This window comes from Parus major, chromosome 2, assembly GCF_001522545.3.
Source record: "Parus major isolate Abel chromosome 2, Parus_major1.1, whole genome shotgun sequence".
In the NCBI taxonomy this organism is placed as follows: domain Eukaryota; kingdom Metazoa; phylum Chordata; class Aves; order Passeriformes; family Paridae; genus Parus; species Parus major.
In genome coordinates, this window is record NC_031769.1 from 97,372,840 (window position 1) to 97,397,091 (window position 24,252).

Consider the following 24,252-nt stretch of genomic DNA (forward strand, 5'->3'; position numbering starts at 1 on the left):
ATAGTGTGTATATTACACACACCCTATGTATATTCCAGAGTAATATCTGTCTTCAAACACAAGGGATTTCCACCTTCATTTCTTACTGCAACAACACTATCAGTAGGCAAGCATGTAGAACATAACTGTAAACTTAATTAGATTAGAACTGTGCAACAGAAAACATATATATGCAAGAGTTTCTATGGTATCAGAATAAAACTTTTTTTTTTTTTTTTTTTTTTTCCTGTAGGAAGCACACCAAAAAACCCCCACTCTAACATAGTTTCTTAATAGTGGAGATTTTTGGATTTTTTACAGATACAGAGGGTGGAAAACCAAGGAAATTGGGCTGTTTACTCTAAACCACATTTAAATCTCCTGTGAATGTTATGTGCTAAAATCAGCATTTTTGACATTTTAATCCAGATGCATGAATTATCTTCCCACAAAGAACAAGGAGATTAATGAAAAACTGATCTCTCAGAACCTTGCTGACTTAATGCCTGCTTGAATCCTGCAGGATATCTTGCTCTCATTAAACTGTATACACATGGTTCTTTTTTTTCTATTTTTTAATATTTTTATTGAAAATCTTACATGTATGACTAAAAGTCATGGACGATATCTTTCAGTTCCATTACAAAATCTGTCATATATATATATATATATATATGCCTATATATATATATTTCATACAACTAGAAGCAAATCTACTGAATTATGAAACAATGATTGTCTATTAAAATGTAACTCAAATTATGTTGTAGATGATTAAAATTATTTTTCTTTTCCGTTGGAGCTGAAGGCCACTTTCACATAGTTAATTGATAATGCTGGGCTGCAAAAATTACAAAGCCTTAATGATAATTTCCCATCCCCCAGCCTCACATCACTCATACATTAGAATTTCAGTACAAGGATCCTTCTCTCAGAAAAAAGTACTTTTAGAGCGAGCATCATCCTCTGTGGAGCACCTTCTGTTCACAAATATAGTTCTGTAAACAATTCTGTGTACCTTTCAGTAATTGTAGGCAGGTCAAGTCATTTCAAGTTAGGTACAAGCAAAAAATTTGCAGGAACAGACTCTAATTTAGGAACTCATCTACATTGTATCTAAAACAAAAAAAAAAATCTGAAAGAATACCTAAACCCACTATTTTACTTGAATATATGCCTTATTATGTAGTAATAAATCATGAAAGATGAAGTATAAATATTGTCAGAATCATAAAAAAGTTGTCTTATTCTAAGAAATCCTACTTCAAAATCATACAGTATATTAACCAACTATAGTTTTCCTTCTGTTTTGGCACTCCTGAACGAGCATGGAAATTATGTGTAGTGAGTTAACACCTTGGGGAAATAATACTTATGTGCAGCAGGATCTAAAGATGACTGCTGAAGTTAATAGTATTACATTGCTTAACATAAGAAAGAAATAGAAAAATCTTTTACTGTGATTCATCAGCAGCAAAAGAGAAGGGGAAGGAGAAAAGCAAGGTGTTTACAGTCTTTGAAGTCTACAGCATGTTTAACCTTGAAAATTAAATCTTGCATTAAAGACAATCCCAGCTACCTCTGCAGTCTTCTTTCAAAAAATTGAATGTACAAATACTCTCTTTAAATGTCTCAGATTTTGTAATGGCTCAGAAGAACAACTGCACATCCTTGGAGCTGCTCTCCTTTCTGTGGGTGAATGGTGGGTGGCATTGTTTACTGTAATTTCTCCACTTCCATGCTTCATTTCCTACATTTATCTGAGACTGGAGAAAAATCAGCATGTTCTGACAAGTCTAAAACCATGAGGCAGTAAAATGGACCTGAATTTAGTGGAGATTGGAGTTCCAAAATAAATACAACACTTTATGTCAAACAATAATAAAAAAGGATAAATTCTCCTGTACAAATCAGAAGAGAGAATAAAAAATAGCAAATAGATAGCAACACCTTTTCTACACCTACATGGGCATCACAAAACTTCCCAACCATAAGATTACATGTCCATATTTATCATTTTATGTCGATTTTCGTCTGCTTCGTAAGTTGATGACACATCGTGGAATTTCTTAGTAATAACAATATTTTCTCAAAAACTACCCAGAAAATTAAAGAGATTTCTAATTAAATAGCTCTGAAAACAAACAGGGAGAAACACAAAAAATATATTTCCTGCTTTTTTCTTTGTTTTCATCAGTTCTTCTGCTTTTGTTCTGGTAAGCTGTATGCACAGAGTAAAAAAAATTTGCTAAAAAACCCTTGCCTGTGCAAATACCATGAACTGTATTATTTTTATTGATATTGTATTTAGTTATATATTTTAAAGTTTATTTCTTCTTAAAACAGAGACTCTGCATTCTCAATATAGCAATACTGTGAAGGCATCTACAGAGTATCACCAGCTCACTGAGGTGACTGTATAACATACTCTTGAAAGTGAGTTGCCTCTGCAGGTATTTGAGGGTTGCTATCTATTTGAACGTGGCCGAGCATTTCATTTTATCAAAAATGCCACCAAACGCTCATATTCTGTGTGGTCAGTGCAGTCCCTAGGACAGGTCTAATGAAGATATGTTCCACCAAGGAAAGAAGGAAAAAAAAAAAAAAAAGGAAAAAACCTAAAATTTTAAAAATGGAGAAATATTTACAACTTTCCTCAGTCTGTCAGGTTGAGTTTTCTGTTTTAATATTCTTCAGTGCATTTTCAGAGAAAGGTTCCAAGGCTAGGAGTATAAGCAGTCTGGTCCAGTCCCATACATATCTGCAAGCCTTTTAAAACGAGGGCCCCAGTCACTGAGGTAATCGTAGTTCTGGTCAGAGTTTGAGCTGATGGAATCTAAAGAACTGAGCGACTCTGCCACCGAGCCGTTCCCCTCAAATGCATACGTCTGCAGGGAGTCGTAGGGTGGCGCGCAGGGGTCCACGTCAGCTTCTTTTAGTCTTTCCCAGATAAATTCCCTAAAAATGACATTATCTGGGATACTTTTAAAAGTTGGTCTGCTCAAGAACTGAATCTCAGGTGTCACGTCCCTCCTGGTCTTGGTGTCCCGCATGATGTTGAGGTTCCTCAAGGCAGCCATGTCAAAAGCCTCTGTGTCTTCTTCTCCACCACCCTCGTCATCGTACCTGACAATGTTTTCTCTGATATCTCTCTCTTCATCAAAAATGAGGGGCTCTTTTTTCCGTCGCCTCATGGTGACAATCAGCAAGACAAGAACTGGAAAAAATAAAAGTTAGAGCTTTAGCAGTGCTGAAGTTTTCTTGTATTTTCCTAATGTTGGAAGTACTTATTAATTTATATGGCAAAGACCAAAGGAAATAGCAAGCAATTTATGTGATTAGATGTGAAACCTAGCAGTTTATGAAATAACATTTAAACCATAAGCTTTTTGGACACTAAAGAATCTATTTCCCAAATCATTTAGGTATAGCATCTTCATCTCAAATTCTAATATTCTATATTGTCTGCTAAACATAAATTTCAATACTAGTTCAATCTGACTATGAAAATCTCAAACCAAAAAATTATAACAACTAAAAAAAAATAATTAAAAAAAAATACCTTTACCTGAACCCTTAAATGCCCAAGAGGTAAAAGCATATTCATAAATTGATGGAACAGAAATTAAAAAATGTAGTTTGGGAAGTGACTCAACTAAAGTCATTGCACCAATATTTGCTGAATAAAAATAAAGTTAAAAAAAATTTATATAGAACACTGAATTTTTAAGCAATGTGTAAAATAAGACTGTCTTAATTCATGGAATAAAACCATCTCTATATAAGATCTCACTTTCCTGAAAAGTGCAAAGTACTGCACTTGAAATTTATGCCTTATATCTAATGAGAACTGCTAGGGCTAGAGTTTACTGGATGAACCAGTACTGCAAATGTAATTGGCTATTTAATTTTAGCTCTTAAAGTTTCTTTCAGCTTGAAAGCTAATACTAAACTGCAGTTAGTACTAGCCAAAAGCACTGCAAGAAACTAGCTCAAGGCTCCTCTTGTTCTAATACAGTTTTGGTAGAGAAACATCACTGGTGACACACAAACTATGGAACCAATACTATGAATATTGCACCCATCTGTGAGACATGATGGAGTGTGAATCATCCACCTAGAAAATAATTAATACTATATTGCAGCATCTGGATAACATTTGCTGAGTTAATGCCAGACCTAGGAAATCACAGGCATCACTGTGATTGTAAAAATAACAGTATATTGAAAAGTGTCACTCCACATTTAATTAACCTCTTCTGATTTTATGATTATTTTTAATGTTAAGAATATGTGATTATGTGCACTGATAACATTTTTAGTCTTACAATGTCAATTAAATGCTGTAGAAACATATGGAAAAGCAAAAGCTAAAAAGTGATAGATATAAAATTAAGATTGAGGTTCCCTAGGTACTCCCAAAAGTGGCCTCCACAAATTGCATGATGCAGGACTAGCATTCTTGAAAGCCTTTTCATGGAGGAATCTTAAAATCACTATCAATCTAGTCATTGTGAGGAATGACTTAATATAAGGACCACTTGGCTAGAATAAACCAGTAACTTGCACATGCAAGAAAGCTGTCTACAGATATTATGGTAATATTTAGAACTGGCTAAAGCTGGAGATGCCTTTCTGCACTATTTTTATTTCCCTTCGGAGCCACACATCTAAAAATAAAACTGCAACTACATTTCTTTTGCCCTAAATTTTTTGAAAAATATATTAGGCAACAATCCTTTCCTCTTTTCTCAGTAGCTACCAAGCATATATCCAATAATCCATCTACTAATACATGTCTTGTGACTATAGTACTACATAATCAGCATCAGCCTTTCACATTTTTTGCCCCTGGCATCCACCTGATTCATCCTTTATGTATTGAATTCAGAAGCCACTAGTTTGGGGCATTTTGCTTTGAACAATATTTACATAAGCAGTTTAATAATATGAAATATTGACCTTTAAAGTGACATTTGTGGAATTTCAAAACATTCTGATATTTGTATAATACAAATTAAGCTGTAAATTATACAGCAGAGAACATAAAATTGTCACCAGATACAATTGCACTCCACTCTTAATATGTTTCCTTATTGTAAAAGATTTTTTAAAACTAAATTAGCTTGATGACAGTACAAATAGATATTTAAACCAAGATTTCTACTGACATAACTTCGTAATTATTATTTTTAACATTTACTGCTACATTTTTATTGCCATAAAAGTAAGCAGCTAATAATTTACTTTACTGAAGTGTAAATGCATTTTTACTCTACTGTCCCTCTTAACATACTTCATGTTGAAAGTTAAAGACATGCTAATAAGTGTAAAGTAAGAAACTTAGTAGGAAGGTCTGCCTAAAGGTACAATAAAAATCAAGATACAATGAATGTTTTATATAGTGTTCCTTCTACCTCTCACACTTGCTTGAAGCCAAGAAAAATATGGAGTCTTTCTAAAGGTTAAATATTTTAGCATTTAGATGACTTTATAAGATTATTAATTTCCAGTCTTTCCAACAGCCATGAACAATAAAGTTTAACCTCTAAATGAACAAAGCTTTAGCTGCACTGCTGGAGCTGCAGAGATGAATACAAGTCCTAAACAATTTTCACTGCTATCTAAATCAAATGCAAATGATTTTAAAGTTTTTTTAATTTCTCATTAAGTCATGGTGGGTTTTTATTTCCTACATTTATGAAAAAAGCAGAGATTAAGTTAGTAATTAGGGACTGTCTGAATTTCTAAAAACCTAATTTCGTGATTCTTAGAGAAGAAATAATCCAGTGGAAAACCTTTAGGCACATATGTATTGTACATTGAGGGCACTAGATTGGCTCCATACTGATACACCCAACTTATACTAAGGAGATGACAATACAGATTTCGTATGTGATGTAACAAATAAACAAATTAATCGATATTTTAAGCAACTAATAACCAGAATTAACAAAGAGAGATTTAAATTAACCTTTTTATTTTTCTGGTTTACCTGATTTTTTTTTTTAAATATTGATTTCCTTTAATAGTTACAATAGCCAAGAAAAAAGATTTGTTTGTCTTTATATTAGCTGTGGTAATACACAGTTTTATCCTTGTATTTAGTATACATTTAATGCTAATATTTGTAGTTTCAGTACACCCAAATCAGTCTTTTAGCAAACACCTTTGAATGCAAGAGTGGACTTCTGCTTTGCCACTATTCAGTGTGCTTTCTGGAATTACCATGAAATTTCCATTTTGGTATGATCTGGTAATAAGTCAGGTTTAGTTCAGCTGAACATATTTCTCTGGTTTAGTACTAATTTTTCCTTTTGTACTCAAGGCAACTGCAACATAATTGTAAGGAAGCCATAAAAGTCGTGAGACGCCCTGAGGGAGAAAACTACATGCAGAGCTGTACAGAAAGGCACAGAGCTAAATCACAAGCATTACCATGCTTTGTGTACACTGCACCCCTAAGCCAGGAATTTACTATAGCAATAAGCCACATCAGCTGCGAGCAGATCTGCACACTGGTTTATGCCTTAGGTGTGTCATGATTCATAAAGCTGATGATTGGAGATCCTCAGCCATACAAGCAGTGCACTAATAACCTATTTAGTTATACCTTGCAGTTGCCGGTACAGTCAGATAAGGTTTGGGGATTACAGAGGCCAAGACTCAGGAAACTTGAATTTAATTCCCACTTAACAAGCTTCACTTATACCTGTTGTTTAATCAGTTTGGACTGATATTTGCAAAGTGACTGTGACCTTTAAATGCCCACGCTGAGTGACCCTAATCAGCTCCCTAACTTTCCAAAAACAGCTGCTGCATTTCATACTCAACCACTTCTTGGAAATGTTGCTTTAGGTACCTCTAGTTAATTGTTTTCCCCCCGTTACACATTTATCACTTTAAAACTCCAAGGCCAAACCATACACATATTACATAGTCACATTCTGTACATGTTATACCTATTAAGAGACTAGGATCCTTATGACTCAAACTGTTTCTTCCTGTTTACAAATCACAGTTATATGTTCTGATTTAATTTGGGTTTTGCAGGTATTTTGATAATGATAACAGATTTGCTGTCTTTCAACTGAAAAAAAAATTATTTAAAGCTGTATTTTCAAGTCTTATCAATGTATTATTCTCACAAACTATAGTGCTACACCAATAGGAAGTTTTCTTCAGTCTTCCTAAGAAAATAGGTGACACTAATAATTACCTTCAGAAATATGAAAGACAAAAATAACGAAAAGGTATTGTGCCAATCTAGCTCTCAATACAATCAATACAAAGAAAATACTTAACCTCTCAAATGTGATTAGGTTATCTACAGGTGAATATTGTGTGTGTGTGTGATTTTATGTAAACATTTTATGCTGAGATGTTGTTACAATAGCAATTACTGTTTCTGGAAGATGCTAACTGAAAAACAAATTACCTCGAATTAAATTACCATATAATTTTCAGAAAAGTTAAAAAATTCCTACTTACTTTCTTCAAAATTATGTACAGTCCAAAATTAAACAAACTGCCTTTTCATATGCTTTTTACTATTTTTTAGATTTTTTTTCTTTCTGTAAAACTTAGCCTTACTTCATAATTGGAAGGCTGCTTTGTGAAATTAAAAAGTACTAGAATTTTCTTGTAAAATAAAAATTACAACTTAAACTCCATCAGTCAGTATGAAGATAGAAAGAGAATTTGTTTTTAAATGTTTTTAACTTCTAAAAATTATTTTATTTTGAAAAAAATAATCTATACCTAGTCTATACTAGTCTATATTAGTCTATATATGCAATTTTTATAAAGGAGTGTGATTTAATAATTTTCTTCCTTCTTACAGTTAGTGAAAACATTGTGCTTATCTAAAAATGATTGGCTTCTTAACTAAAAGTAGTAACACTAAGAAATCCCACTGAGACAATTTGGTCTTGGTAAAGATTAATGGTTATATACCAGCCATAGGCATGTATGGGGCAAGACCAAAAAGTATATCATACTAACTTTGAGAAAGTAAGAGCTGGTTGAGAATTCAAGACAGAATGCATGTACTCATTCTATGCAAATTTCATGCTTTCTCTGCTTTACAATTGGCACCCATATTAAGATGGCATTGATTAATGTGACTGGATTTGCACTGCGTGTTAATCTCGAGTTAGGAAAAGATATTGATCCAGTAGACTGCATCCCTTTTCACTGATAAAGTCTTACACAAAAACATGCATCTCTTGTCCCAGTCCTGGAATCACTTGCCAACAGCTGAAGCCTCTTTATTACGTTGTACTAGCGGAACTTCAGCATTTTTCTCAGGAATGTATGCAAAGAGCAAAAGGGAAAAGAGTAATTCCTAGAAATACCACCATGTAGCTGTTCCCAGAAAACATACTCTAGGAGAAAATGAGAGAAGAAGAAAGGCTCTGGGACCAGACTAGCAGCTGGGTTTCACTGGGAATCAGTGATGTTAAGTACCTCTTCCTTGTGAACACTGGCATGTGGCCGAGACTAAAACAGCATAGAGTATCAAAATGCAACACTCAAAGCCAGGGTTACCATATAAACACAGCCTAACCTGTTCTTGCAGCTTTGAACTGTACTCAAAAGGAACAGTTTAGGCTGGAAGTGATGATGGCACATACAAATGTCTTTTTTTTGATAAACAATGTTGATACATTCAGACAGAAGACATTGGAAACCCAAAGTCTTTGACAAATAAAATCAGTGGTGAGGTGGTAATACGCAAGATTTTTTTACCAAACCCTTGTTCAGAACACTTTAATAATAACTGGAATAAAATCTCAAATCTGTGTGTTTACTGGTTGTATTTGACCCCTGGTATACCAAGTAAAATAAGCAAGTTATTTGGTGCCAACATGCTATGTCTCCACTCAATGGTCTTCTTGAAATCCTACTGCTTCTATTTAAGTCTAGTTTATGACCAGATCAAGCTACATGGTACCTACAGCAGTTTCCCATGTAATTTTCAGAAACTCCCTTCTCATATATAACAAAAATAGTGACATTTCATTTCAGGATCAAATGAATTGCTATGGTTACAGGAATTTTATTCCTAAGTATATTGGACTAAAGTTTAAAGATGGTGTTTTTTCAGTGATACTAATGCCAGTTGATATAAGGGAATATTTTTATATCTTTTTGAACTCTGACATTTAGCTTCATGTCCAAATAAAGTTCATTTGTGTACATAAATTGGCTAGAAATGCTACTAGAAAAATGGTATTTAAAAAGGTTCATTAAAACTTTTGGCAATAATTCCCTTCCATTTCTTAAACCTAGGCCTAACCATGTGTTGAGCGAGAATAAAGTCTTATGGTGTTAGATTTTTTTTATGTCACGGAGATGGAAAACTTTAGAAATGCCACCTCCTATATGTATATATAGCTACTGGGTGAGTTGGTTGAGTTCATTGCAGAGGTAGTGATTTTTATTACTCTTTAAAAAAAGTATGAAACAGGTTTTTCCTTTTTGGAGTCCGTTAGAAGTATTTTAGCAGAAGGAACACTTCCTTCTAATGTTTTCCAACGACATGAATCAGAGTGCGAAAGAAGACATATCTATACGTGGTAGAAGTGCTGCCATGAACAGAAGTTTGGACACAAGTCTCTTGATTTGACCTATCCAAATTACTTTGATAAGAGTGGCAGATAAAACACCACTGGGATTACACCAACATAAGAAGACCGTGGTCTTCTCCCTTTCCTTAGATTGGTATGTAGAGATAGGGAATAGAAAAATTTCTTCATTGATAGCAACACTGAGGAAAATTCTTGTGTGCTGAACTGGATATCCTTGTTAATGTATGAATTTTCAGACAAAAAGCAAAACTTCACTTTTGCTTACCTTATCCTTCATCTTTATTTCTTGATTTGACCCCTTACTTTCCCATTTATTGTTTAATGACTAGGTATTACACGAGAAATGCTAGGCAAACTAGGATGTTGACACCATTCCACTCTTTTCAACTGTCTTTTAGCAGTTTCAGTGTTCAACATAAAATCCAGCGGTGCTACCATTTGCAGAAGTAACAAAAGATCACTCTGTAGATGATGTCAGTTAATTATGATTCTTAGCAGTAAATTGCATCTGCTATGTTTTCTGAATATCTTTTGTTCTATGCAAATCAATTAATATTTAAAAACTGTTATGGCTGTGGAAAACGGATACACTGATGCTGGTTTTATGGTGAGTATGCTAAGCCAAATGCTTCCATAAACTGTCTTATTTTTTAAATATTGCATTTGATGAAAGTCATGATTTTTTTTTCTTTTATTGCTATTTCTTATATCTGTCTGGAGGCAGCTTGATGTAGAAACAAGCTATCTAAATTGATAATCTCAATCCAAAGGGGTTTTTTTGAGCTAATGATACAAAATGCTGTTCTTTCTTGAATAGTATCTGTGCCAGTTCACAGAAATCAGGGTAGAGGGGAATGTTGAAGCTTATATGCATGTATCTTTTTCTATGATGCATTGGATGGAAAACAAGGGTAACAGAAAGAAGACATACCTAGCAGTGTCAAGACACAAGCCAATATTGCTATCAGGGCTCCAGTGCTAAGTCCTGCAGGCAAGATGTAAGCTTCTGCATTGCACGTCTGAGCAATGCCATCCGCATCACAGTCACAGACCCTGATGGTGAGAGTATTAGTGCTACTAAGGGAGGGTGACCCACTGTCCACTATGAATATTGGCAAGTAGAAAACAGACTGTTCCTGTCTTCGAAACCCATTTCTTTTGGTTAATACTGTCGCAGTATTATCTAGATAAAGGAATAAAAAGACAAATTATAAAATACGTAACTTTTCTAAAACACAAGCCTATAAATACTATAGCCTTCTACTTAAAGACTTTTTAAAAACATATTATTTCATATTATTTCAACAAGTTTATCTTTCCAGTCATATAGTTTTTAATCTGCAGAGGTAAAATCAATTTAGATATCACACACTACTAAACAAGAAGATTTCTATTTTCAAAAAAAAGAATATTTCAAAAATGCAGAGGTCCATTTGTTTTTATCTAAGCTTACATTTTCACAGTCTGGATAGACAGCTGAAGAATAGATCATTATAAAAAGAAAAAAAATACCCTTCAGTGATCAGATTAGGTATCTAAATACACGTTTCCAGTTAATTTACAAACATCTATTTCAACTATTTACAGATAAAGATATCGTATTAATGGAAGCAATGACCATATTAATAGGAGAATAGGTTCTGAAGATCAATTAAATGTTTTTTGAATACAAAAAATATTCCAGTCTGTGCACAAGCAAGGTAATTGTGCACTCAACAAAGACATGCTGCTGTTTTCAGACTCTTCTGAGATCAACATGGCCATTATAATCTGTTGAAAATGTATAGTTTGACACTGGTCTGAGTTATGTGATTAAAAAGCCTGTGTGTTCAAGAAGATATGTGCAAAACTCACTGTGTGCAACACAAATTGGGAGCTCCTGTAGGGAGTTACATCCCCCAGGATGTATAGAAATGTTCATTCAGTTGGTCTATCTGCTTACCTAGCTATCCATAGACAGATATACTGGCAGTCAGTAAAGTTATCTCATTGTGTCATCCATTATGATCCAATTGGCTAAATATGCAAAAACCTCTTGATATAACATAACATGAGACATGCATAAAGGTAACTAATGTTGAATGAGGCAGCTGGTGCTGTGTCTTATACCTCCACTGATTTTATGGGCATTACAAAAGTCTATTATTACTCTTACCAAATTATAAGTTCTCTGGAAGAGGGTCTCTTTTCATTAACTGCTTTACAGTTCTCATGATTTCAGATTTCTGAACAGTCCTATTCTAATGCACTTTTATTATTTTGATCATTGCTACTATTAGTCTTCAGTTTTAAACTGCAAGCTGCTCATATGAAGAAAATTAAGCATTTCATTAACTACATGTAAGGTAAGGCAATGAAGAGCTGCATGAAAAAACTTTTTTAGGTCACACATCATACTTACTGTATATTATTCAAAGTCTGCCTGTACAAACAGTGTCCTTCAGTGTCCATATGTTTGTTTTTCTTGTTTTACTAATAGGATGACTCTGTAGCTCTGGCTAACTACTGATCCACAAAAGAGCAATGCAAGAGCAATACCGTGTCTAGTTAGTTCTGTTTGCTACAGCTAATAGCTAAACTGCCTGACACGTGCCCAGCTGCTGTACTGTGCAGTGCAACTAATGAGGGCAGTAATTAGAGTGTGTTCTCAGATATTTTAACTAACAGAAATTGGATGTCAGTGGGAGTCTTTGAGGAAACAGTCATAAGAAGTCTGTGCAAATATTATAGGCAGTTTCATTATTAAAAGCATTCTTCAAAAGGGGATATACTTAGTTACTGAAAATATGTATTTTTCTAAAAACAAAACAAAATCCCCACAAATCACAAAACATCTCCATCTATCATGCACTCATTTTTTTATGTCCTGAGTTATATTAATAAGACATGAATTCCTGGACATTTTTCAGTCACTACCCCAAGATAAAATCTAATTTAGATAAAAACCTATAAATACAGGGAAAAAATGTGAAGAGTGACTGATGGGGGGGTGGGGGGGAAGGAAAGATTTAAAGATTTTATGCTGCTCTGTTTGGCTCAAGGCTTTAAATGATTCAAACAACAGCTTAATTCCTTTGACAAATAGTCTACAGATAAAATTATTTGGCAGGCTGATTGTAGTTTATGTCCTTACCAGAACACAAGTTTATGTAGGTCATAATAAGCATGCTGCATTGAAAATGGAAGGCGCTAGTGGTGAGTATTTGCCAAATCAAAATTTTCTTACCTTTGTTGTCTTGCAATGTAAAATTGTGGTTATTTGCTGCCTCTGCTGTTAAACTGAAGTAGAACTGATGGCCATTTGGTGGGTCATCCTTATCAATTGCACTAATTTTTTGGATCACCTGTTTTGAGATACATCAGGGTTTCATTGGAAGATATGTACATGTACATTACCTAACCACTCTGTTACCTATCAAAATATCAACCCTCCCTTAAGTTCTAATCATCTTGCATTTTGGTCTTCTAAAGTCTTAAGCATGCAGAGATTGTTAATGGGTGACTCAACTCTTTACCTGTAACAAATCTATTGGCCAAAGCAGGGTCTGGGAGAAAGTTAAGTCCTGTCATTCATCAAAGCTTGGAGTAATAAATTATATAGCAGTGGAAGAATTATCTTCTGGATGGTTCTTAGTGCAGTTATCAGTGGCTGCAATCAATGTTGCAAACCTTCACATGGAAACCATGATGTTTTTGAGCATTTGAATTAATGCACTTTTTTTTTTTTTTAATATAATAAAAAACAGAAAGACACATCATAAGTATATTATTATTTTATGGAATTTCACTACTATTATTTTTTTTTAGTTTAATTTTCTAAAGTTCTGTCAAAATCTATCTCTAAAGAAAGTGTCGCCACTACTTAAAAATCCATAAAAATTGGAAATTCCAATTCTCTGGTCCAGTTCTGATCAGAGCACAGGGAAAACAGGGAGCCTTAACAATAAGAGCATGAATACTCTGTGTTTCTTGTGAACACAAGCTAATAATCATAGTGGTTTTTTATCAGAATTTAAATTATGAGGTGATTTTGAAATGTGCAGTAAACATCTACTGCAGGAATGAGAATACACTGGGAGAAGGCACAAAAGGGTGAAGTCTTCCAGGAAATATGTGGGATCTATGCAGTTGCAGCATATTCTAGTTTTCTGGAAGTGGAAAGAGAGACTGAGAAAGCACATGGATTTTGTGAGGTCTTCCAAAGTAGAGATGAAAAGGCCAAATATAAGGGACACTATGGACAAACAAGTGATAAATTTAGTATAAGTCTAGGACCACTTGGAAGATATTTGGGTAGTTAAAAATATAGAAATAAAAAATAGGAATATATTCCCCTTGTTAAACTGTGTCCTTATGGTCCATACTTCCTAGGGGGATTAAAAGTGTCTACTCATTTTCAGAATGGTGGGCATTTAGTCTCAGAATAACCCTTGTGTTACTGTTTCCCACTTCTCAAAAAAATTAGGAGGAAGTATACATTCTCAGTATTATTCAAAATTAGATGAGTTAAGCAAAATACATCAGTTATACAAGTAAGAAAGCCAGAGATTTTAACACTACTTTCAACCGATATTTTTATACCTGAATCTTTCTTATTGTTTGCTTGTACTGCTCATAAGAGCTTCATTTTTACTGTTATAAGATGATTTTTCTTTATCTTAAAGCTGGAAGACTTTCATAAGGAATGGCTCTTTATCTGGTAAAAATAAACATAAAACCTATCAAGACATACCTGACCAGGCTGAGCATTTTCACAGACAGTTGTCTCATACTCCATGGCAAACTCAGGGGCATTGTCATTGATGTCAAGGATTGTGATGGCTACATAGCCTCTCCCAATCTGTGCTGGATTCTCTATAGGAAAATGTCCAATAAAACAATTAAGAGGAGATCCTTGCAAGTTATTCTGAAGGTCATTATATTTTTCACTTGCATTCTTCTTTTGGATGTGCATGTCAAATCAATTATAATCCCTCCCTCAAATACAAAGGAAGCTGTTGTCTTGAACTTCCAGACCAACATTTATGTGCTCCAGCTGCTTCAATTAACCTAAGATTTTACTTTCAGGATAAACTGGAAATCTAACTCACTAATCACAGCATCGAATTAAATCACATGGAAGGATAAGAGCAAGATGATATAAAATCATCACCAAGCTAGCCCAGACATCACTATTCATACTGGGAATAGCAGGACTATTATGGGTTAAACTTTTTTTTTTTTCCCTTGAACTTTATATGGATCAGTCTATTAAGAAGTCAAAATCAGAATTTTATCAGCTACGTGTCAGAGAAAAGAAGGCTGCATTCTGAAGCAAATCCCAAAGTATTTACTGTGCACACACAGCTAAGCATTTCAATACAGTCATTAATATATTGAACAGCTTAAATACAAATCACACTGAAAATTGATACACATTTCTAGCTAAACTCTGAGCATATTCAGTTTCCAATGTCATAGTTTAACCTTAAACACTAATTATATTTTGGACTAAGCATAGGGACATCAGTCAGTGCAATACTTCTTTTGTCTCTCTTTTGGAGCAGGGAATAGAGTTGTTATAGTCCTTTTTTATCAAAAATGTTGGTATTAGTGTTGCAACAGGACAAAATGAAAAACTTTACAAAACTTGAAATATGTATCTATCATTTTATAGTGTTGTGCAACCACATATAAATAAATATTTTAAGCACCTAAATGTAAATCACAAAGGGGGTTTTTTTTCATTTGTTTGTTTTTATACCACATGTGAAATACCAAAGTAAGCCATTTTGACACCAAAATTTTCCTCTGTTGAACTAAGCTTATTGAAAATCAAGCAGGCATGAATATAAGTTAGTACAGTTACTTGTGTTCCTAGACTGTCATTTTTGTCAGGTATTCCCCTTGTCTATCTCATCAGTTTTGCTACCACCCAGGAAAATTTTTTGTTTTCATTTTGGGTTTTTAGACCAAAATTCTACTTGTGATCAAGTAGAGTAATACAAGATAAATTCATAGAGACACTAAATGATAAATCTTAACTTTCAGGTTAAATGTTAAATTAAGCTCACTGAAATCAAGAACTGATGATTTTTACAACACGCCAGAAAACTGATAATATTTTTATTATCACAGCCCAACAGAGCAGTAATAGAGAAGAAATTTAAAGATGTAAATTCTTCAAATATAAAAACACTTCAAAAAATATATTCAAAGCATAACAAGTTTAAGTTTGAACCTGCATTACAAGAGTTCCTGTATCCATTTGAAGCATTACATTTTTTTAACACTTTTCATCTTACACCAAAAAAAGATACCAAGTACAAAATGACTTCTACAGTGGTACCTTACAGTCAAAATGAAACCACATTAGCATTCACATCCCCTTTTTTTTATACCTTCTGAGAATGCTGTGGTTGACCAACAGCAATCAGCTCTGACAGCCCTCACTGAGATGGGGTAATCATTCTCCCCCATCTTCTATATCACCTTTCCTGTAATCAGACTTAGTGTGAGACTGCTGACTTAACATATTTCTTGTACTTTGTAACTTTGTACTTGTCTTTCTGAAGACAAAAGAATACACAAGGTGTGAAGGGAATGAAAGAGCAAACACCTAAACTGTTGTATTTTTAAATTTTTATCATATAGATTTCTTTTGCATTAAGTAATAAGCTATTTTTATCTGTCAAAGCTTGCAACTGCCAGAATTTCTCTGAATGAAGCTCATCAAAACCAAGCCTGAAGCTTTACACTTAAACTGTAGATAAAAATCTTTCTATGGGTACTTACGACTTTCCATGGCCAAAACTGTGATATTATGAACAGCATTCGTTTCCCTGTCCAAAGATTTGGCAGTTGTAATGACTCCACTGTTGGCATCAATATTGAAATACCTCTCCAGGTCTGTGTTTCGATCTATCGAATACCTAGGTAAAGGAGGATAGAAAGTTTTCATTTATGTTCAATTACAGCTTGTAAAAATATTTCACTGATTTCTTATTAGAGGGAAAGCATTTCCACTGTTTCCCCAGTTTGACCATTGCTCAGTTGAGTTTCCCTGGGGCACTGAGAGAAGCAAAGCCACATGCAAAGGTGAGAGAATAACACAGTAACTTGTGCTGACAGTGGCAGGCTCCACTCCCACAGTGTTAAGTGAGGTTATAGGTATTCTTCTTTTCTTCTCTCTGCTGTAAAGCAAACTCAGGAATTAATCAAACGGTATCCTCCTGAGAGCCAGCTAAGGAGAAGGTGAGTTGGAATTTGCTACAAGGCTGTACCATCCAGGCACTGATCCCATGGGGGCTGGCAACCTGAGCACAGAGCTTTCTATCATCAGCAGAAGAGCCCCTGAGTCACCCAGAGCTGCAGGGGAAGAGGGAAAAAGGAAAGATGATGCAGACTAGGGTCAAGAGATTGCATGTGATCACTGCCAGCTCACAGTGCTTTACTGTCATTAGACAAACAGGGACTCATGCCCTTAACTCTTTGGCTTAACATTATTTTACCTTCCAATTTGTTTTAGGAAGGGGATCCCCTTAGGAGCTCCTTAGAAAAGTGAAAGTAGCATAAGAGGAAAGGTCAAAATACCTATGGGTGATTTGTTTATATCAGTTTTGAGAGTAAGGGACAGTTGATTAGGCAGATTTAGATTTACAGTTGGAATATTCTTGACACTAGATTTATTATTGGGTTATATTCTTGCACTCTCATTTAGGTCAAGTATGTACTCCAGAGCACTTCCTTACACTCAGGATGAATTAAAATGTTTGAACCAGATCAAGTATTATCATTGCAATTACTGACAGAGTGATGATATATTAGATTATTGATATAACATAAACCAAATTCTTTGAACAACATGGAAAGAAAGAATTATGCAAGGCAATTAAAAAATTGGGACTTCCTGGACACAGTGATTTTATGAAACTATTTGTTCTGTGTTGTAATATATCATCTTCTTTACTGTATTGCTGTGTTTTTGTCTATCCCTCTTAAGTGTGCAATCTAAGTGCAGAGCCTTTGTCAAATAATTAGAATTGTTTTGTTGTATTGTGTCACAGTGAGAGAGAGAATGAGCCGTAACAACAGTAACAGTATTTTTTGTGGATTACCGCTTTCCCTCTTTCACTTTTTCTTTTCTTCTTTCACTTTGTCTTAACTGTAGGCCATTTCTCACTTTGTTTCTTGCCAGAACTGCTGTTTATTTGGTCAGCAGTGCTCTACAGCTGCTTTGTGGCTGGCAAGTTTCCCCACGAGACTATACCTGTCACCTCTGCTATGTAGTCAATCTTGGCAGGCCTCATAGCTGAGATTCAATCTCCTGACAGATTTCCCTTAGAAATCCTTAGATTTCCCAGTTATTAAGACTATCACTATGCAGCTTGAAGAGTCAAAGGATAAGAAGTAAAAGAAAAGGAGAAAGAGAAATGGAGGAGGACATGGAGAGGTAAGAAAGAAGAAAAGGAAGAAAGCAGTAAAGGAGTGAGACAAGGAGGGAGACAGGGAAAGAGGGAGAAAAAGTAAACAAGTTATATAAATTGGATGACAGATTCTTATGAAACAAGGAGAAGAATAATTTTATTCATAGGAAGCAAGCAGTTTCCCTTATTTATAAGCATTGTATCCATACTTCAATTCTAAAAAAAATATTTTAAATACATTTAATCCTTTAATTCCTCACAGCCATAGTACTTGGAAATCTTTGAGCTGCAGGAGTTTTAAATCCTTTATTTAAGCTAGTTCAAACATCAATAGTTCTCTGGTCCTTATGAGATAACCTCTTATTTTCAAAACATTTATTATTTTCCCTAGTCCTTGGTATTGTCAAGGTTCTGTGTCTGAACTTGTAATTTCAACATTTTATGAATTGTAACAAATCTAGTTTTTAATCAGTATCAATATAATCCAATGTTTGAAAGTTGGAATACTTATTTATAGATTAATAGTTTAAACTCCTTAAACAGATCATGAAAAGTTTTATGCATTAATCCTACTTAGCACATTCCAATTTTAGGTGGATCTGTCTCTGATGTATCATAGCATATGTAGAACAGCTTTAAATTTTATGATCTTTCAGTACTTTTGACCATGTACATAGCAGGTTCACAAGTATATTGATAAATCCTCACTACTTTTCTTTTTTCCTCTCCCTGAAATTTCAAGAAACTTTGAAACAGAAGAAATCTTCAAAATGTTAGCTGGTGATATAATTACTTTTTATGCTGGAATTGTAAAAATTAACCAGAACAAGGCCAACAAACTCATCTTTATGTTTGCAAAGGAGTCAAAAGAATTCTGAGCATGGCCTGCACTAGTGGAACTGTGTTTAAGCCTGTTCTAAATGATTCTGGTAACCAGATATCATACACCAGATGCTAACATTGGTGCCAAAAAGTACTGCCACAGCAAAGATAAATTTCACAAGTAAATCCATGCCAAAGATTCATCTAGGACTTGTTTATACATGATAGGAATCAGCTATTTTGAATATGCTGCAAATATATAACGAAAAAGATAGAACACTTGCATCACCTCTAGGAGTGAAACATATGCTTTACTTTTGCAACATAAGATCTCTGCTTTAGAAATTACACTAGATTCCCAAGCTCCCATTTTCAATGCATGAAAGGAAAGATTTAACATTACCAAAACAAGTGACACCCAAACAAATACCCACAAAGATCTTTCCTGTGTATGCCCTAAGTGAGCAATAAAAACAAAAGAAACTAAGCAGTAACTTTTTATGGTATATGAGTTCCTCCCCCTGCAGGTGTTTCAATTCACAGAATTCCTAAGTTATAACTATTATTCTCTAGATGCTTTGCATGTTCCTTTGAGAATTAATAGTACTACTCTGCATAAGAAAAATAACAAGTAGTTCATTAGTGGTTTAGCTAAGGTGGTGAGTCTTTGCCCTTGAGATCTCAGCTTAGATACATGCAAACAAGATTGAGAATTTTGTTCTCTTATGATTTCTTAATGATGTTGGACATTGTATTGTGTAAGACCTGCAGGTTTTTCAGACACTGAAGACAAAGAAAAAGGGCCTTGACAGTTTAAGAATCTCCAGTGATCATGCCTCTTCCCATTCAAATGGAAGATACTTGGCCACAGTAAAAGTTACAAAACCAAAAGCTTTTAACTATCCTGATTGGAACAGGATGCATTTCATCCCGTCCACTTCTCTTATCTACAGAGTTCTTACTAATGTTTCCTGCCATGGGACCTCAGCTCCATGTGGGAATTGATGTCCCATTGCCTTCTGATTCCTAGTGAATCAGACTATGAATCATTATTCAAGCATGCATGTATATTATAGATATAATTTTTGATCCTGGTTGATTTAAGAGAATATAACTGGCTAGAGATAATAATAGACTCTTCCTAAGCATAGAGAGTAATAAATATGAGCAATATTTTTAGGTGAATTTTTCATTTGGGATCTTCTCTTCATTGCTTCACAGAGATTTAAACTTTTTTTTTTTTTGGTTTGTTTTCAGAGGTTCTGTAGTTCAGGTTATAAAAGTTAAACCATGCAAACTCATAGAACATCTGAATCTCCCTCTGCAAAGGAAGAACGCTTATTAATTACTTTCAGTGTAACCAAATACCTTCCCAGCACAAGATGAACGACTTCAATGCAAAGGATGAATAAATAATTAAGATCTCTTACAATTACCTGACAGGACTATTTGAGGCATCTGGATCATGGGCCGCTACAGTTCCGATGATGGTGCCAACCTTTGCTGCTTCAGACACCACCATGGAGTACAGACGTGAAGTAAACACAGGCGGCTCATCAACATCTTCTACGATTATCTTCACTGTTGTCATATCACTGAAGGGCCCCAGGCTCAGGAAACGAGGGTCAACATGCATATTGGCTGCTTCTATCCTCAAGGTATAGCTTGTCTTAGCTTCAAAATCCAGCTCCTATACAGGCAAAATTATTTGGAAATTTTATTATTCAGTGATGCTGACGCAAAACTGTTCTGCTTTAAACTTTCAGTAAGTATAAAATGAAATGAGCTTTGCCATTTGTATACAAACAGCACTTCTGACTGACTGACCATAGCTGATGGTTCATTTTTTAGCTTTCTCGAAACATTATTTGCATAGTCTCACTAGTGAATGAATACTCTGCAATGACTTTAGTGATAAAGATAGTTCTCCTTTGTGAGTGAAACAAATTTATGAGATAATGGCAAAACTTTCTGTAACTTCTGTAAGGACCAGATTCTCACTGATTATTTCACTATTGTGAATTAATACTTATTTTTGTCTCACTAAAATTTTATCTAAGCTCATGGCAAATAAACTGTAGCATACTACCCAGACATAAGAACTCAATATAATCTTTAAAGGTTACTTACAGGTGAAAACACCTCATTCAGAAAATTATGGGTGAGATTTTTTTTTGTTTTAAATTGAATTTAATGGTTTTTGCATAGTATTAGGATTGACTAAACAATTTTTTCTCCAAGCTCTTTTAAATTTGTGTAGAAAATGTGGCAATGACTTAAATGACACTGCTTATATCACAATATTTTGTACTGAGATTGTTTTGGTTTGTTTTTCTTAGTAAACAAAATACGCAAATTTTTATATCTTCCTTCTGCTTTTATTTTTAATTTTTTAATTTTCCTCAGTGGAAGTACAGTTTCTTTTATAATAAATACTGCATTAGGAACAAAAACTACCACCCACAACAAATGAGATATCTGTGATCTGAGGTTATTCAGATTCTTCAGAAATAAGAAAATTTTATTTGAGGAAAAAATAATTTTAGCTCACATGACATTACTGAAAGAAAACATCAAATCAATATTAGAACCATTAACTCTGTATCTACAGTCTTAGCTGTTCAGCTTGCACCAAATATCCAGCTAACTATTCCTTTAAATTCCAAGTCATTAAAAAAAACAGCACAACACCTAGCTGAAGCACTTCTAAAGCTGCAGTCTGGTTACTCAACCACATCTTCAAACTACAATTCCAAGTGTATAAAACAGATTAAAAATGTTTTTCTGCAGTTCTGCTACTGAATACATCACAGGGATCTGAGATGTGCTTGCAAATTAATCTTCCAGCATCTGTGAAACATTCCAGTTTTCACTCAGAGGAGCAGCAGAGGTGAAACACACATCTGTTGACCTACAAGGGCCTAAGTTCTCCATCTAGTTACAGTCGGATAAATCCCAAATGAGCATCTTAAAATCAGCGATTATGTTGATGCTATAATACAGCTGCAAACAGTCTAGATTTAAATATGAAAGATGAAGTGCAGCACAGCACACTCAGAAAGGCACTGAACTTTTACAAACTCTGTGTGGCAGCAAAAGGCTTCTCCATTTGGGAATACATGTGATCCTCATATTATGCAAGTACTTCTTGAAATGAATTAAAGCTGCAGTACCCACAGCACTTGGAAAACAGATATGCTGAAATAGAAAGTTTTTCTGGATACTGGTCCCTGTACTGGATACAGCTGGTCAGTATTCATTAGTAAAGCATGTTTAATAGTTTTTTTTTTATTTTCACTTTGGTTTTATATTTAAAGTACAATACAAGTGTTATGAAACAACCTCACAGCCATATTGCAAATGTAATGTGATGTTGGAATAAGGAAAACTGACTCAGAAACTTCATTCTGGAGTGATAACAATTAGGCTAATAATATGACTAGATGAGGACAAACAAGCACATAAATATCTTAAGACATCACATTATCTAATAAAAGCAAAATATTAATTAAAAAATTAAAACTTGAAAGCATAATAAATAAATGATAATTTGAAAAATGTCAAAGGCAAAAGGCTAACATTTGTTGAACTAAAAAAAAAAACAACAAAAACCACCAAAACCAAAACTCCTCCTCAATAAACAAAACCACTGAACCCTTTGCAAACAGTATATTTGCAGTCAGAATGTACAAAAGTATGTAGTGGAGAAAGGAAAGCTAGTTCAGCCTCATTAATGAGGGGTATCTCTTGAAATTGGGTGATTGAGATTGCAGTGACACCTAATCAAACACATGGAAACATATCATGAGACTGCAGAAAAGTTACCTGTTTCTGACATACTAATGTAAACAGCACAGTCCTTCAAAGTAAAGAAATTACTAAATTTCTGATTTAATAGATAAAATGTATACCATATATGTACTTGGAAAATTATATAAATTTTAATTTTATTTTAATAGACCAACACAACAAAAAAGAAATACTTAAAATAATTTTAAGACACCCCCATGTTTCTATATTGATTAAAGAAGACTCCTTTAAAACTCTATTAACTGAAATAATAAATAAGTGTTTTTTCATATGAATTTTTATCATAAGGGAGTGTTAGACTAGTAGGGAATTCACCAAAAATACACATCCATTAGAAAAGTATTTCCTTATAGAAAAGGTTGAAAAACTAACAGCGGTGCAGGTACATGTTCTAAACAGCCTTACTTACTAAGTGCATGTTCAACCTTCTCTAATGTAGCCATGTACATCTGAGAAAATCACCATATGGTCCTTAGTGTGACTGTAGCAAAATTATTCCAGGAAAGATATCAGCTGGTGAATGCCTGTTTTTCACCAGTCACTAGTAAGGGAGTCTCAATAACTGAAAGAAGCAAACATCTGTTCTCAGCAACATGAATCCTTCCCTAGGATTCCCTCAGATATCTTCTGGTACTCAGTGCTGCTGGCAGTATTAAAAATATATAAGGATCCTTGTTAATGAAAAATAAAGAAATAAATTTTAAAGATCTAATCTATGGATGTATGGAGTAGATAAGAGTTGGTGTTTAGAAGAGGGTAATTATGGATTGACTAATGGATTTTACAATATCCAGTGATTTTATTTTCAGTATTGTTATTTTCAGTTCTTTCTAGCAGAGCCTTTCTTCTGCCTTGGGGTGTGGCAATTTCTACGAAAGCTACAGTCATCATCCTCAATCTGTTGCTCTAAAATATACAACCTCAGATACTGTGGGGAATACAGAGGTGTCAATCAGGGTTTGAGGTCGAACATAATCTGGGAAAATCAAACAAAATATCTAAAGTACGATTAATGTGAAAGAGCTCTTGACCTGGCGTAAACATTTCAACATTTCTTAGCTAATATAATGAAGAAATTGCACGCTACATACACTAATGAAAGACTGATAAAATGAAAGGAAAATATTTTCTTTTTTTTGTTTCTTCTTATCTAGTTATCATTGGTGTCTGCTATACAGACAGCATTATTTAAATGGCTTTTGGAGCATGCCTTCATTATTTCCTGCTTTAACAAAAGCACAAGATTCCAGTGATGGAGCACCATGTTCACAGTCTTCAAATCACTACATCAATGGTGAAGGTTAAAGGGACAACGTATATTTCAGTTCTTCAGTACAATGAATAGAACTTCATTAATATCCGTGCATTAGTATTATCTGATTAGATCCTGTGCAGGATCCATTAATCTTTCCTTTTGTGAGGTCTGTCTTCTTTTTTTCTTCTTTTCCTTTTAAGGGATAAGAAATTTATCCTTTCTGAAGGAAATTGCAAAACAAGTCTTCTATTTTAGAGAGGCTGGATATGAAGTTATAACTCACAGAAAGCCCATTTTTATAATGTTCATTTTTATTGCATGGTAACTTTGTAATAATATACTTTTCAGAGGTGAAAATCCCATTTTTAAGCCCAGTTGAGGTTTTATA

At 34.2% G+C, this 24,252-nt stretch overlaps 1 protein-coding gene across 1 annotated transcript in view; it reads right to left on the reverse strand.

Moving 5' to 3' along the window:
• Nucleotides 1-548: 548 nt before the first annotated feature.
• Nucleotides 549-24,252, reverse strand: part of CDH7 (cadherin 7) — an 82,689-nt gene continuing 58,985 nt past the window's right edge. The window contains exons 7-12 of the mRNA XM_015620182.2: nt 20,236-20,489; nt 16,347-16,483; nt 14,305-14,426; nt 12,799-12,916; nt 10,504-10,755; nt 549-3,196 (exon numbers count right to left, since the gene is read on the reverse strand). Of these exons, the coding sequence (XP_015475668.1) occupies nt 2,703-3,196; nt 10,504-10,755; nt 12,799-12,916; nt 14,305-14,426; nt 16,347-16,483; nt 20,236-20,489 (1,377 nt within the window). The 3' untranslated portion in view covers nt 549-2,702. The remainder of the gene's footprint in view (nt 3,197-10,503; nt 10,756-12,798; nt 12,917-14,304; nt 14,427-16,346; nt 16,484-20,235; nt 20,490-24,252) is intronic.